Source organism: Mobula hypostoma, chromosome 1 (assembly GCF_963921235.1).
Source record: "Mobula hypostoma chromosome 1, sMobHyp1.1, whole genome shotgun sequence".
Classification (NCBI taxonomy): domain Eukaryota; kingdom Metazoa; phylum Chordata; class Chondrichthyes; order Myliobatiformes; family Myliobatidae; genus Mobula; species Mobula hypostoma.
Genome location: NC_086097.1, coordinates 174,126,624 through 174,139,635, shown reverse-complemented (window position 1 = coordinate 174,139,635; position 13,012 = coordinate 174,126,624). Strand labels below are relative to the sequence as shown.

General features: G+C 42.3%; 1 protein-coding gene across 2 annotated transcripts in view; it reads right to left on the bottom strand.

Moving 5' to 3' along the window:
- The window catches only part of stk3 (serine/threonine kinase 3 (STE20 homolog, yeast)), a 581,025-nt gene that overhangs the window by 551,489 nt on the left and 16,524 nt on the right, over window positions 1–13,012 (bottom strand). The window contains exon 1 of one of the 2 annotated variants that reach the window (XM_063059836.1): window positions 6,047–6,256. The exons of the other annotated variant lie outside the window; for it this stretch is intronic. Within the exon in view, the coding sequence (XP_062915906.1) occupies window positions 6,047–6,168 (122 nt within the window). The 5' untranslated portion in view covers window positions 6,169–6,256. Of the gene's footprint in view, window positions 1–6,046; window positions 6,257–13,012 lie in introns of those variants that run through there. 2 annotated transcript variants of the gene reach the window in all.

The window sequence follows — 13,012 nt, the reverse complement described above, 5'->3', positions numbered from 1 at the left end:
CTAAGGCAGCACCTTCCAGACCCACGACCATCTAGAAGGAGAACAGTAAATACCTGGGAAACCACCATTTGGAAATCACTCTCCAAGAAACTCACCATCCTGACTTTGAAACACATCGCTGTTCCTTCATTGTTGCTGGGTCAAAATAATGGAATTCCCTCCCTAATAGCACTGTGGGTGTACCTACACCTCAAGGACTGCAGAGGTTAAAGAAGGCAGCTCATCACTACGTTCTCAAGGGCAACTAAGGATGGGCATTAAATGCTGGCTCAGCTGGTGAAGCCCACATCCCATAAATGAATAATTTTTTTTAAAAAATCAGAATTCCATTCTCCTACCTTGTTTACAATTGAATTCCAGTTCTTACTTGGAGCAAGATCTTGCACTTCATTATTTATTTACCTGCACAGCACTTTCTCTGTAGCTCTTACTTAGTGATACAGCCAAACCCACAGCCCACAGATCTAACCCCTGATTGGCTGCACTTTGGATCCAAGTTTGATCCACACATCTTATTTGCACCCCGGAACCCAGATCACATTCTGGACTAATGAGTAAGTCAGATGTCAAACCATCACAATTTCTGAACAAGTGAAGTTTATTAGATTACTGGAGTTTTACTGTAATTGTTTCTCTCTCCTGAGCTGTTATTTTTCTTTCTCTCCAGGTACCTATGTATAATTAAAATGAGAATTATCAAATGAAAGTAATACTGTGATGAGCTTCCAGGAATGGTAAACGATATCTACAAAACTATGTCTAGAAAGCACTGCCAGGGTGGTGGTAGAGGCTGGTGCACAAGGTACATTTTAGAGACTCTTAGATAGACACATGAATGTAAGAACAATAGAGAGTTTTGGGTTGTGTGGGGGGAGGGGTTAGTTTGATCATGTGGTAATTTATTCTGATTGGCATATCCTGGGCCTAAGGGCCTGTACTGTGCTGTGCTGTGCATGTTCTATGCCTTACTGGACATCACCTCAGAAATATTCTCTCTAGGTACAGCTGTGATGTTCTCCCCATTAACGACACAGTACCTCCACCTCTTTTACCTCCAGCTCTATCATGTCTGTAGCATCTGCCACTGCATCAGTCTAATTTTGCAATGTTATGAACTTCTGCAAACTCTGCCCCTGAACAATTGCAGCACACGTTTTGGTGATTTTCCATAGAACTTTCCTACCACGAAATTTTAAAAGAGCTACAATGGAATGGCCTCCCATAACACAGCTCACAGACATCTTTCTTGATCCGTACTATATGTGCTATAAATAGAGGATTAATTGTCGAGTCTTCTCTGCATTTGAGGACTGACCCAGAAATACGCTCATTTTTCAGATCAGTGCCCTCCATTGTTAGGTTCCTACTGTTTATTTTTGTAATTTAGAACATAGAAATGGAAACATAGAAAACCTACAGCACAATACAGGCCCTTCAGCCCACAATGCTGTGCTGAACATATACTTACTTTAGAAATTACCTAGGGTTACCCATAGCCCTCCTGTTCAGGAGTCTCTTAAAGGACCCTATTTTACCCACCTCCACCACCGTTGCCGGTAGCCCATTCCACGAACTCATCACTCTCTGCGTAAAAAACTTGCCCCTGACATCTCCTCTGTACCTCCTTCCAAGCATCTTAAAACTGTGCCGTCTCATGTTAGCCATTTCAGCCCTGGGAAAAAGCCACTGACTATCCACAGGATCAATGCCTCTCATCATATACACCTCTGTCAGGTCACCTCTCATCCTCTGTCATTCCAAGGAGAAAAGGCAAGGTTCACTTAACCTATTCACATAAGATATGCTCCCCAATCCAGGCAACATCCTTGTAAATCTCCTCTGCACCCTTTCTATGGTTTCCACATTCTACCTATAGTGAGGCGACCAGAACTGAGCACAGTACTCCAAGTGGGGTCTAACCAGGGTCCTATACAGCTGCAACATTACATCTTGGCTCCTAAACTCAATCCTTGATGAAGGCCAATGCACTGTATGCTTTCTTAACCACAGAATCAACCTGCGCAGCAACTTTGAGTGCCCTAGGGACTCGGACCCCAAGATCCCTCTGATCCTCCACACAGCCAAGAGTCTAACCATTAATACTATATTCTGCCATCGTGTTTGACCTACCAAAATGACCAACCTCACACTTATCTAGGTTGAACTCCATCTGCTACTTCTCAGCCCAGTTTTACATCCTGTCAGTATCCCGTTGTAACCGCTGACAGCCCTCCACACTATGCACAACACCCCCAACCTTTGTGTCATCAGCAAGTTTATTAACCCATCCCTCCACTTCCTCATCCAGGTCACTTATAAAAACAATGGAGAGAAGGGGTTCCGGATCAGATCCCTGAGGCACACCACTGGTCACCAACCTCCATGCAGAGTATGACCCATCAACAACCACTCTTTGCCTTCGGTGGGCAAGCCAATTGTGGATCCACAAAGCAAGTCCTCTTGGATCCTATACCTCCTTAATTTCTCAATAAGCCTTGCATGGGGTACCTTATCAAATGCCTTGCTGAAATCCATATACACTACATCTACTGCTCTAACTTCATTAACGTGTTTAGTCACATCCTCAAAAAATTCAATCAAGCTCATAAGGCACGACCTGCCTTTGACAAAGCCATGCTGACTGTTCCTAATCATATTATGCCTCTCCAAATGTTCATAAATCCTGCCTCTCAGGATCTTTTCCATCAACTTACCACCACTGAAGTAAGACTCGCTGGTCTATAATATCCAGGGCTATCTCTACTCCCTTTTTTGAATAAGTGAACAACATCTGCAACCCTCCAATCCTCTGGAACCTGTCCCTTCCCCATTGATGATGCAAAGATCATTGCCAGAGGCTCAGCAATCTCCTCCTTCACCTCCTACAGTAGTCTGGGGTATATCTCATCCGGTCCTGGTAACTTATCCAACGTAATGCTTTCCAAAAGCTCCAGCACATCCTCTTTCTTAATGTCTATATGTTCAAGCTTTTCAGTCCACTGTAAGTCATCCCTTCAATTGCCAAGGTCCTTTTCCGTAGTGAATAATGAGTCAAATAATTCATTAAGTACCTCCGCCACCTCCTCTAGTTCCAGACACTTTTCCACTGAGATACTTCATTGGTCCTATTCTGTCACCTCTAATCCTCTTGCTCTTCACATACTTGTAGGAATGCCTTGGGGTTTTTCTTAATCCTGTTCGCCAAGGCCTTCTCATGGCCTCTTGTGGCTCTAATTTCATTCTTAAGCTCCTTGCTGCCAGCCTTATAATTTTCTAGATCTCCATCATTACCTAGTTTTTTTGAACCTTTCGTAAGCTTCTTTTCTTCTTGACTAGCTTTTCAACAGCCTTTGTATACCATGGTTCCTGTACACTACCATCCTTTCCCTGTCTTATTGGAATGTATCTATCACCTACTCACTTGCCCTGACAAGACGAAGGTCATCGAGCTGCATTTCCAGTTCCCTAACTCAGTCCCTAAGGCGCTGCAGCGTGATGCACCTGGCACACAGGTGGCCATCCAGGAGGCTGGCCATCTCCCGGACATCCCACATCCAACAATCAGTACAGAACACCAGCCTTGCAGACATTCTTCCTATTCCTATTCTTCACAAGTAACTTACCTCGCCTCACCCGCTATCACTGAAGCCCTGTTGAGCCAAAGCCCTCCTAATCTGACTCCCTCTACTCTGACACCCACTCTATAAAGCTGTCTTCTTTTTAAATTCTTCCTGCCGGTCTAACTCGCTGACGTACACACGCCAGCACAGTCATGTATTGATCAAGCCACTGAAGAAAAACTGCTCTCCTTTTAAACTCTTCCTGCTGGTCTAACTTGCTGACATCCATGTGCCTGCGCAGTCATGCTTCAATTAAACCGCTGAAGAAAAATACTCTCCTTTTAAATTCTTCCCACCAGTCTAACTCGCTGTCGTCTGTGCACTTGCGCTGTCACGCCTCGCTTAAACCGCTCATGAAAAAATGCTTTCCTTTTAAATTCTTCCCGTCAGTCTAATTTGCTGACGTCCATGCGCCTGCACAGTCATGCCTCAATCAAACCTCTACCACTACCATCTAGAAATACGAGAACACCACCAGCTGGAAATCCTCCTCCAAGAGACTCACCATTCTAACTTGGAAACATATCGCCGTTCCTTGCTGGGTCAAAATCATGGAATTCCCTCCTTAACAGTACTGTGGTTGTACCTACACCTCAGGGACTGCAGCAATTCAAGAAGGCAGATCATTACCACCTTCTCAAGGGCAACTAGGGATGGGCAATAAATGCTAGCTTAACTGGTGACGCCCACATCCCATAAATGAATAATTTTAAAAAAATTAATATGCCCTATATTAGCAGCATATCCCTCCCTGATCTCACTACCTTCATATTCATTTCATTGACAAAGTATCCATTTAAAAACTCACCCAAATTTGCAACATGACTCCAGGCGTATATTCCCTCCTTAGTATTCAAGTGGTCCTACCCCTTCCCTTGTAACCCTCATTTGTAATACATGTACAAAAAGGCCTTCTGATTTTCTTTCATCTCACTCGCCAAGGACAGTTCATGTGCCTTTTTAACATTTGTCATTCCCTATTTACGTTCTTTCCTGCTTCCTTTTTAATCTTCAAGGGGCCGGTTCAATTTCAGCTTCCCAAATATAAGCTTTATGACCAAATTTGCAACATGACATGCCATCCACTGTTCCCAAACCCTGCTATCCTTGTCCTTCACTTTCACAGGAATATGTCTTTAAGTAATTTCCATGAGTGGACTTGCCTAATAAGAGCTGCTCCCAATATACTCTCCTACATTTCCTACTTAATATTGCTGTAGTCAGCTTTCTACCCATTTAACATATTCCACCAAGGTCCAGTCTGATGCTAATCCATAAATATCTTAAAACTTACAGAATTATAATCACTACACACAAATTGCTCTCCCACTGGAACTCAGATCACTTGTCCAGAGTCCAAGATGTGATATGGCCCATTCCCTGGTTGAACTACTGTTTCAAGAAACTATCCTAGATTCATCCAATAAATTCTGCCACATTGAAGTCTCTGATGCTAAAACCAAAATTGAAAATAGAAGCAAAATACCAAAAAATAGGAGGAAAAGATATAATGTCTTCAGTTATACCTTTTTCAATAATGTACCCTGGAAATTTGAAAAACAGATAACCTACAAGATTTGATTCAATTATGGTACAGCCTTTTCCCATCACAATCCATGAGTGTTCATATTCTTCACACAAGACAACTTCTTTCTAACTCTATTTTCTTCTGTCCACACCCTGATTAAAGAAATTATTTCCAACAAATCACTTGCAAATGCACTTTCAAAGTTCCAATCAATTCAGCCTATAACCTCTATTGATCACAATACTTTTACGCCTGTGTTGATTCAACCGTTCCCACATTCCACTGTGAATGTCATTGTCCATAATAAAACTTACTGCCACCTGACCTTCCTATCTACCATGATATTGCCCCAACTTACATTCTTTTTCCCCAAATCTAAAGGGGACAGGCTTGATGGATCCTCTGGACACTGTTTAAAACACCTCCAGATATTTTTGAACAAAATCTCTTCAGCCTAAAGCGTTCTTGATACAGGTTTCTCCCACCATCCGAAGGTAGAGTGTTCCTATGAAACAGTTCGTAAGCCGGAATGTCGTAAAGCGAAGAAGCAATTACCATTTATTTATATGGGAAAATTTTGTGAGCGTTCACAGACCTAAAAGTAACCTACCAAATCATGCCAAATAACACATAAAACCTAAAATAACAGTAACACATAGTAAAAGCAGGAATGATATGATAAATACACAGCCTATATAAAGTAGAAATACTTCTCCACCATCATTGCCTGAACTGTTCTCCGTAGTGAAAAATCTCACACAAGCGCTGTTGGCAAAAACACACGCAAGCGCTCTCCAGTAACCTTTAAGCTATGAAGCTGCCAAATCATACCAAATAACATGTAAAAATACACAGCCGATATAAAGTAGAAATAATGTATGTACAGTGTATCACTTACCGGAATCGAGAAGTCAGCGCCGAGCACACTGATGATGGTGTTTTAGGCTGAGTCGTCGGAGTTTGGGTGGTGCAGTGGCCCCCACCCTCCGGGCAGCGACCCGAAACCGATCTGCGAAGCATGCAGGGGTACAGCGGTAGCCGGGACACACTCAGCACATCTTTAAGAAAAAAGCCGAAATAAACATGCTAATTAATTAGGTGCCGCCCAGCAGGTAAATGTCAGCCCAGATCAGAGGCGACGCAATCGGCAATCTTTTTTCTTAAAGATGTGCTGTGTGCCTCCCGGCTACTGCTGCATTCTCCGTGAATTGGTATCTGTCCGCGGCCTGGGGGTTGGGGTGGTGGGACACTGGGGTGTCATCTCATCATTGTCTGTTTCCATTTGGGCAGGCAGCTCATCTTCTCCAATGACTGCCCGCCTCGATGTCAAAGGTCGAGGTTCGTCGTCTGCTGTGGCTGATGTGGAAGGCTTGCTTAACTGCTTAGGCTCGCATATTTTTAGATCATACCGTTCTTTGTAAGGACTCAAACCATCTTGCAAATATACCCCAAGCCAACATACCCTTTCAAAATTAAAGTCGTACTTTATCATTACTCATTCGGTTTCGATTGTTACCGCTTCTTCCTATAGATGCTGCCTGGCCTGCTGCGTTCACCAGCAACTTTGATGTATGTTGCTTGAATTTCCAGCATCTGCAGAATTCCTGTTGTTTGAGCTCTTCATCTATCAGTTCTTGGTCATGGAATGCCAAAACCTCTTCAACATCATCTTCGTCAACTTCCACAAGCAAAACTCACTTTGTCCTTACTTTGTTCACCACGATCTAAACGCTTAATTATGTCTAGTTTTACGCTAAGTGTAACACCCTTACGAGCTCTTTCAGGCTTTTCTGATACCTTAGAACTCATCTTGCAAACGGCTGCTCACAGGCATGTGTTTAAGCAATGCCGGCGAGAATGCCGTTCTGAATCCGGGGGAGAGCGGCTGCTAGGGGCGCGCGCTGATTATTTTTCCGCGCGCTGATATTTTTCGCACGCTGCCTTTTTTCGTAACTGAAAATACCTTCTGTTAGCGAAAACAGGGAACTAATGTAGGTCTTTTGTAACAGTGAGATTTCGTAAAGCGAACGTTCGAAAAGCGGGGGTCACCTGTACCATAATAATTTTGAAATGTAACTTTACAATTATCATCTTAAACCACTTCTCCATGGATCCTCTTACAAAAAAAAAGTAGAGTGTAGGGATTAGTCTACAGCCTCCAGAGCCTACTTTGCTTTTACAAAGCTTGTTAACAGACCCAATCTTTGAGTTCAACTCTATTGCCCTGTGATCCAGAAGAAATTCCTCATCTTATTGAAAAGTGTTCAACCATTTATCTCAAGACTATGTTCCTTTATTCCCAGGGAAAATATCCTCACAGCATCTATCCTGTTCAGAATATTGTGTTTCACTATGATAATCTCTTACTATTCTACACCCAAGAGTACAGGGCCTATACTGTCCAATATTTCTTTATAAGACAATCCTTTCTTCCCAGGAATCAAACCAAATAGGCATTCCTGCACCACATCAAGAGCCAGTATGTCCTCCTTTAAATAAATAATTCAAAATTTAACACTGTAACTACTTTTGGTCTTAAACTTGGAAGAGTTTCAGCAAGACTTCCATTCTCCAATTTTCCATTACACTTCTCTACTTCAGAATCAGGTTTATCACTGTCTTATATGTTGTGAAAAATTGTTGCTATGCAGCAAAACAGTGCAAAATAACCAATGCAAAAAAAAGGAATAAGGAATAATGATAATAATAAAAAGTTCAGGAATTCATGATCAATTCAGAAATCTGATGATGGAAGGGAAAAAGCTGCTCCTGAATCATTAGTGTGGATTTTCAGGCTCCTGCACTGTTTCCCTGAGGGTAGTAACGAGAAGAGGGCATAACCCAGTTGGTGAGGGTCCTTAAATAATGAATGCCACCTTCTTGAGCACCGCTTCTTGAAGATATCCTCAAGGTGAGGGGAGCTGTGCCTCTGGATGAGTCTGGAACCCTCTGCAGCCTCTTGCAATCCTGTATATTGGAGCTTCCAAACCAAGCTGAAATGGATCCAGTCAGATTGCTCTCCACCATACATCTATAGAAATTTGTAAGACTCTTGGATGACACACCAAACCTTCTCAAAATCCTAAATAAATATAGCTGTTGTATGCCTTCTTTGTGATTGCCATTCAGGGAAGAGGCTATTCAGCACCCACTATACTCTCAAACAGTTACTTCCCCAAAGCCATCAGGTTGATCATCACCTCCATCCATTAACTCACTCCACCAACACTTCATACACATCACCTAGCATCACTTCATGTACATACAATTAGTCTATGTATACAACAGCTTCTTCCATGCCACCATTCGATTTCTGAATGGACACTATCACACTTCTTTGCTCTTTCTGCACTACTTATTTAACTTTATATATACACTTTATTATTGTAATGTTTTTATTTATTATGTATTGCACTGTACTGTTCCATGAAATAATAAGTTTCACGATATATGCCAATGATACTAAACTTGGATTCTGACCTATTGCAGCAGGACCAAGTCCTTGCTCAGGCCTTCGTAATTATTTGTTCCTGTATGCTAAATTTGTGTCTCATATACGCAGATCTGCCTAAACATCAACATTTAATGCCGAATGTAATTAACAGTCTTTAAAAATTCTTTTTACTAAAGTATACAGCCTAATGCTTCTCTACATGCACGGTGCATTTTGCCCATTCATCAGCCTGCTCCTACGTCTTTGCAGATTTTGTGCCCTGAGCTCTTTCTTTTAAACTACCATCAACAACTTCAAATATGTTATACTGGGCCCCAAGTTGGAAACATTAATGTTGGTTCCTCCACCTAAGCTATTGTAGACTGTAAACAAACAAGTACTCAGCATAACATAACCCACACAAACATTTTTCATGTATCTTATATTTAAATCATAGCACTGAATCACATCTGTCTGTGTGTTTTACCTTGGTAACTATCAGTTTTAAACTCTTCTCAGGCTTCCAGCCGGGTCCAGGTATCAACTTTAAATGATATTTCAATGACAAACTCCGTAATCTTCATCAGGGATTCCTGATGGAGACGGCAAAGTTTGTCATTAAAACGTTGATTGAAATCAACACCTGGACCCAGCTGGAAGCCTGAGAAGAGTTAATATGTCTTATACGCTGAGAAAGCAAAAGATCCTTTTTAACTATCAGTTTTATTTCCCTAATAAGTTTCCCGTGGTGCACTGAAGTTCAGTGCTCCAATTCAGGGACATGATTATTTTAGCTGGACAATTTGATCTATTGAGACAAAGGTTTTATACTGCAGAATCTGTATATCTGTATATATGTTACAGGGAACTAAATGAGAAAATGGAACTGATGGAAATGATCTGAGAGTCAGCAGAGACATTAGCCCAAATGCCAAATTCAGAAATGTGGAAACAAATACAAAAATTATAAATCCAACAAGAAATTCAAGAAAAATTTAACTATCAAGTGCATGGAAAGAATGTAGATCTCCTTACTATATTGACTGTTTGAGACGTATGATATAGATGCATTTAAATAAAATTGAGATGAATACAGTAATGCAACAGAAATAAAAAATTATGCTGATAAATTTCCATAGAACAGAAAGAGGTATATACCATTAAACAGTAGTCATTAAGTGGAATGATTGACAAATTTCTGTCCTGTACTTCATATACAGGTTTCCCCTGCCATCGGAAGGTACAGCGTTCCTATGAAACGGTTCATAAGCCTCTGCAACACGGGTGTGTTTAAGCTAAGTAGTGGGGGGACGGGGGACGAACTGGAAACATAAGGATGGAGATAAAGGGAAAGTGAGAATAAGAAAAGTTAAGAATGACAGCAGAATCAACAGAGCAGAAAGCTCAAGAAGGGATCGTACAGTATGGCCAAGTGATATAGGAATTGATAGGGGAGGTCAGGGGAGTAATGAATTAAAAGTATTGTATATGAATGCATGGAGTATAAGAAATAAAGTGGATGAGCTTGAGGCACAGTTGGAAATTGGTAAGTATGATGTTGTGGGAATAAGAGACATGGCTTCAAGTGGACAGGGCCTGGGAAATGAATATTCAAGGATATACGTCCTATCGAAAGGACAGGCTGATATGCAGAGGGGGTGGGGTGGCTCTGTTGGTGAGGAATGATATTCAGTCCCTTGCGAGGGGGGACACAGAATCAAGAGACGTAGAGTCAGTATGGATAGAACTGAGAAATTCTAAGGGTAGAAAGACCCTAATGGGAGTTATCTACAGGCCCCCAAACAGTAGTCTGGATGTAGGGTGTAAGTTGAATCAAGAGTTAAAATTGGCATGTCGCAAAGGTAATGCTACAGTTGTTATGGGGGACTTCAATCTGCAGGTAGACTGGAGGAATCAGGTTGGTACTGGACCCCAAGAAAGGGAGTTTGTGGAGTCCCTCCGAGATGGATTCTTAGAACAGCTTGTACTGGAGCCTACCAGAGAGAACGCAATTCTAGATTTATGTTGTGCAATGAACCGGATTTGATCAGGGACCTCGAGGTAAAGGAGCCATTAGGAGATAGTGACCATAATATGATAAGTTTTAATCTACAATTTGAGAGGGAGAAGGGAAACTCGTAAGTGTCATTATTACAGTTGAACAAAGGGAACTATGGTGCTATGAGAGAGGAGCTGGCCAAAGTTCAATGGAACAATACCCTAGCAGGGATGACAGTGGAACAGCAATGGCAAGTGTTTCTTCGAATAATGCGGAAGGAGCAGGATGAGTTCGTTCCAAAGAAGAAGAAAGACCCTAAGAGGAGTAAGGGGAGGCTGTGGCTGACAAGGGAAGTAATAGACAGTATAAAAATAAAAGAGAAGTATAACATAGCAAAGATGAGTGGGAAGCCGGAGGATTGGGAAACTTTTAAAGAGCAACAGAAGGCAACTAAAAAGGCAATACATGGAGAGAAAATGAGGTACAAGGTAAACTAGCCAAGAATATAAAGGAGGATAGTAGAAGCTTCTTTAGGTATGTGAAAAGGAAAAAAAATATTTAAGACCAAAATCGGGCCCTTGAAGACAGAAGCAGGTGAATTTATTATGGGGAACAAGAAAATGGCAGACGAGTTGAACAGGTACTTTGGCTCTGTCTTCACTAGGGAAGACACAAACAATCTCCCAGATGTAATAGTGGCCAAAGGACCTAGGGTAATGGATGAACTGAAGGAAATGGTGTTGGATAGGCTGTTGGGTCTGAAGGCCGATAAGTCCCCGGGACCCGATGGTCTGCATCCCAGGGTACTTAAGGAGGTGGCTTTAGAAATCGTGGATGCATTGGTAATCATTTTCCACTGTTCTATAGATTCAGGAGCAGTTCCTGTGGATTGGAGGGTGGCCAATGTTGTCCCTCTCTTCAAGAAGGGAGGAAGAGAGAAAACAGGGAATTATAGACCGGTTAGCCTGACGTCGGTGGTGGGAAAGATGCTGGAGTCAATTATAAAAGATGAAATTATGACACATCTGGATAGTAGTAACAGGATTGGTCCAAGTCAGCATGGACATATGAAGGGGAAATCGTGCTTGACTAATCTTCTGGAATTTTTTGAGGATGTAACTATGTAAATGGACAAGGGAGAGCCAGTGAATGTAGTGTACCTGGACTTTCAGAAAGCCTTTGATAAAGTCCCACATAGGAGATTAGTGGGCAAAATTAGGGCACATGGTATTGGGGGCAGAGTACTGACATGGACTGAAAATTGGCTGGCTGACAGAAAACAAACAGTAGCGATTAACGGGTCCCTTTCGGAATGGCAGGCGGTGACCAGTGGGGCACCGCCGGGTTCAGTGCTGGGACCGCAGCTGTTTACAATATACATTAATGATTTAGATGAGGGAATTAAAAGTAACATTAGCAAATTTGCCGATGACACAAAGCTGGGAGGCAGTGTGAAATGTGAGGAGGATGTTATGAGAATGCAGGGTGACTTGGACAGGCTGGGTGAGTGGGCAGATGCATGGCAGATGCAGTTTAATGTGGATAAATGTGAGGTTATCCACTTTGGTGGTAAGAACGGGAAGGCAGATTATTATCTGAATGGAGTCAAGTTAGGAAAAGGGGAAGCACAATGAGATCTAGGTGTTCTTGTACATCAGTCACTGAAAGCAAGCATGCAAGTACAGCAGGCAGTGAAAAAAGCTAATGGCATGCTGGCCTTCATAACAAGGGGAATTTAGTATAAGAGCAAAGAAGTCCTTCTGCAGCTGTACAGGGCCCTGGTGAGACCACACCTGGAGTACTGTGTGCAGTTTTGGTCTCCAAATTTGAGGAAGGACATTCTTGCTATTGAGGGAGTGCAGCGTAGGTTCACAAGGTTAATTCCCGGGATGGCGGGACTGTCATATGTCAAAAGATTGGAGCGACTGGGCTTGTATACTCTGGAATTTAGAAGGCTGAGAGGGGATCTTATTGAAACATGTAAGATTATTAAGGGATTGGACACGCTGCAGGCAGGAAGCATGTTCCCGCTGATCGGTGAGTCCAGAATCAGAGGCCACAGTTTGAGAATTAGGGGTAGGCCATTTAGAATGGAGTTGAGGAAAAACTTTTTCACCCAGAGAGTGGTGGATATATGGAATGCTCTGCCCCAGAAGGCTGTGGAGGCCAAGTATCTGGATGCTTTAAAAAAAAGAGATGGATAGAGCTCTTAAAGATAGTGGAATCAAAGGTTATGGGGATAAGGCAGGAACTGGATACTGATAGTGGATGATCAGCCATGATCACAGTGAATGACGGTGCTGGCTCGAAGGGCCGAATGACCTACTCCTGCACCTATTGTCTACTAATGTAGGTCTTTCATAACAGCGAGGTTTCATAAAGCGAACGTTCGAAAAGCGGGGGGACACCTGTATAGTATCCTCTGCATCTCT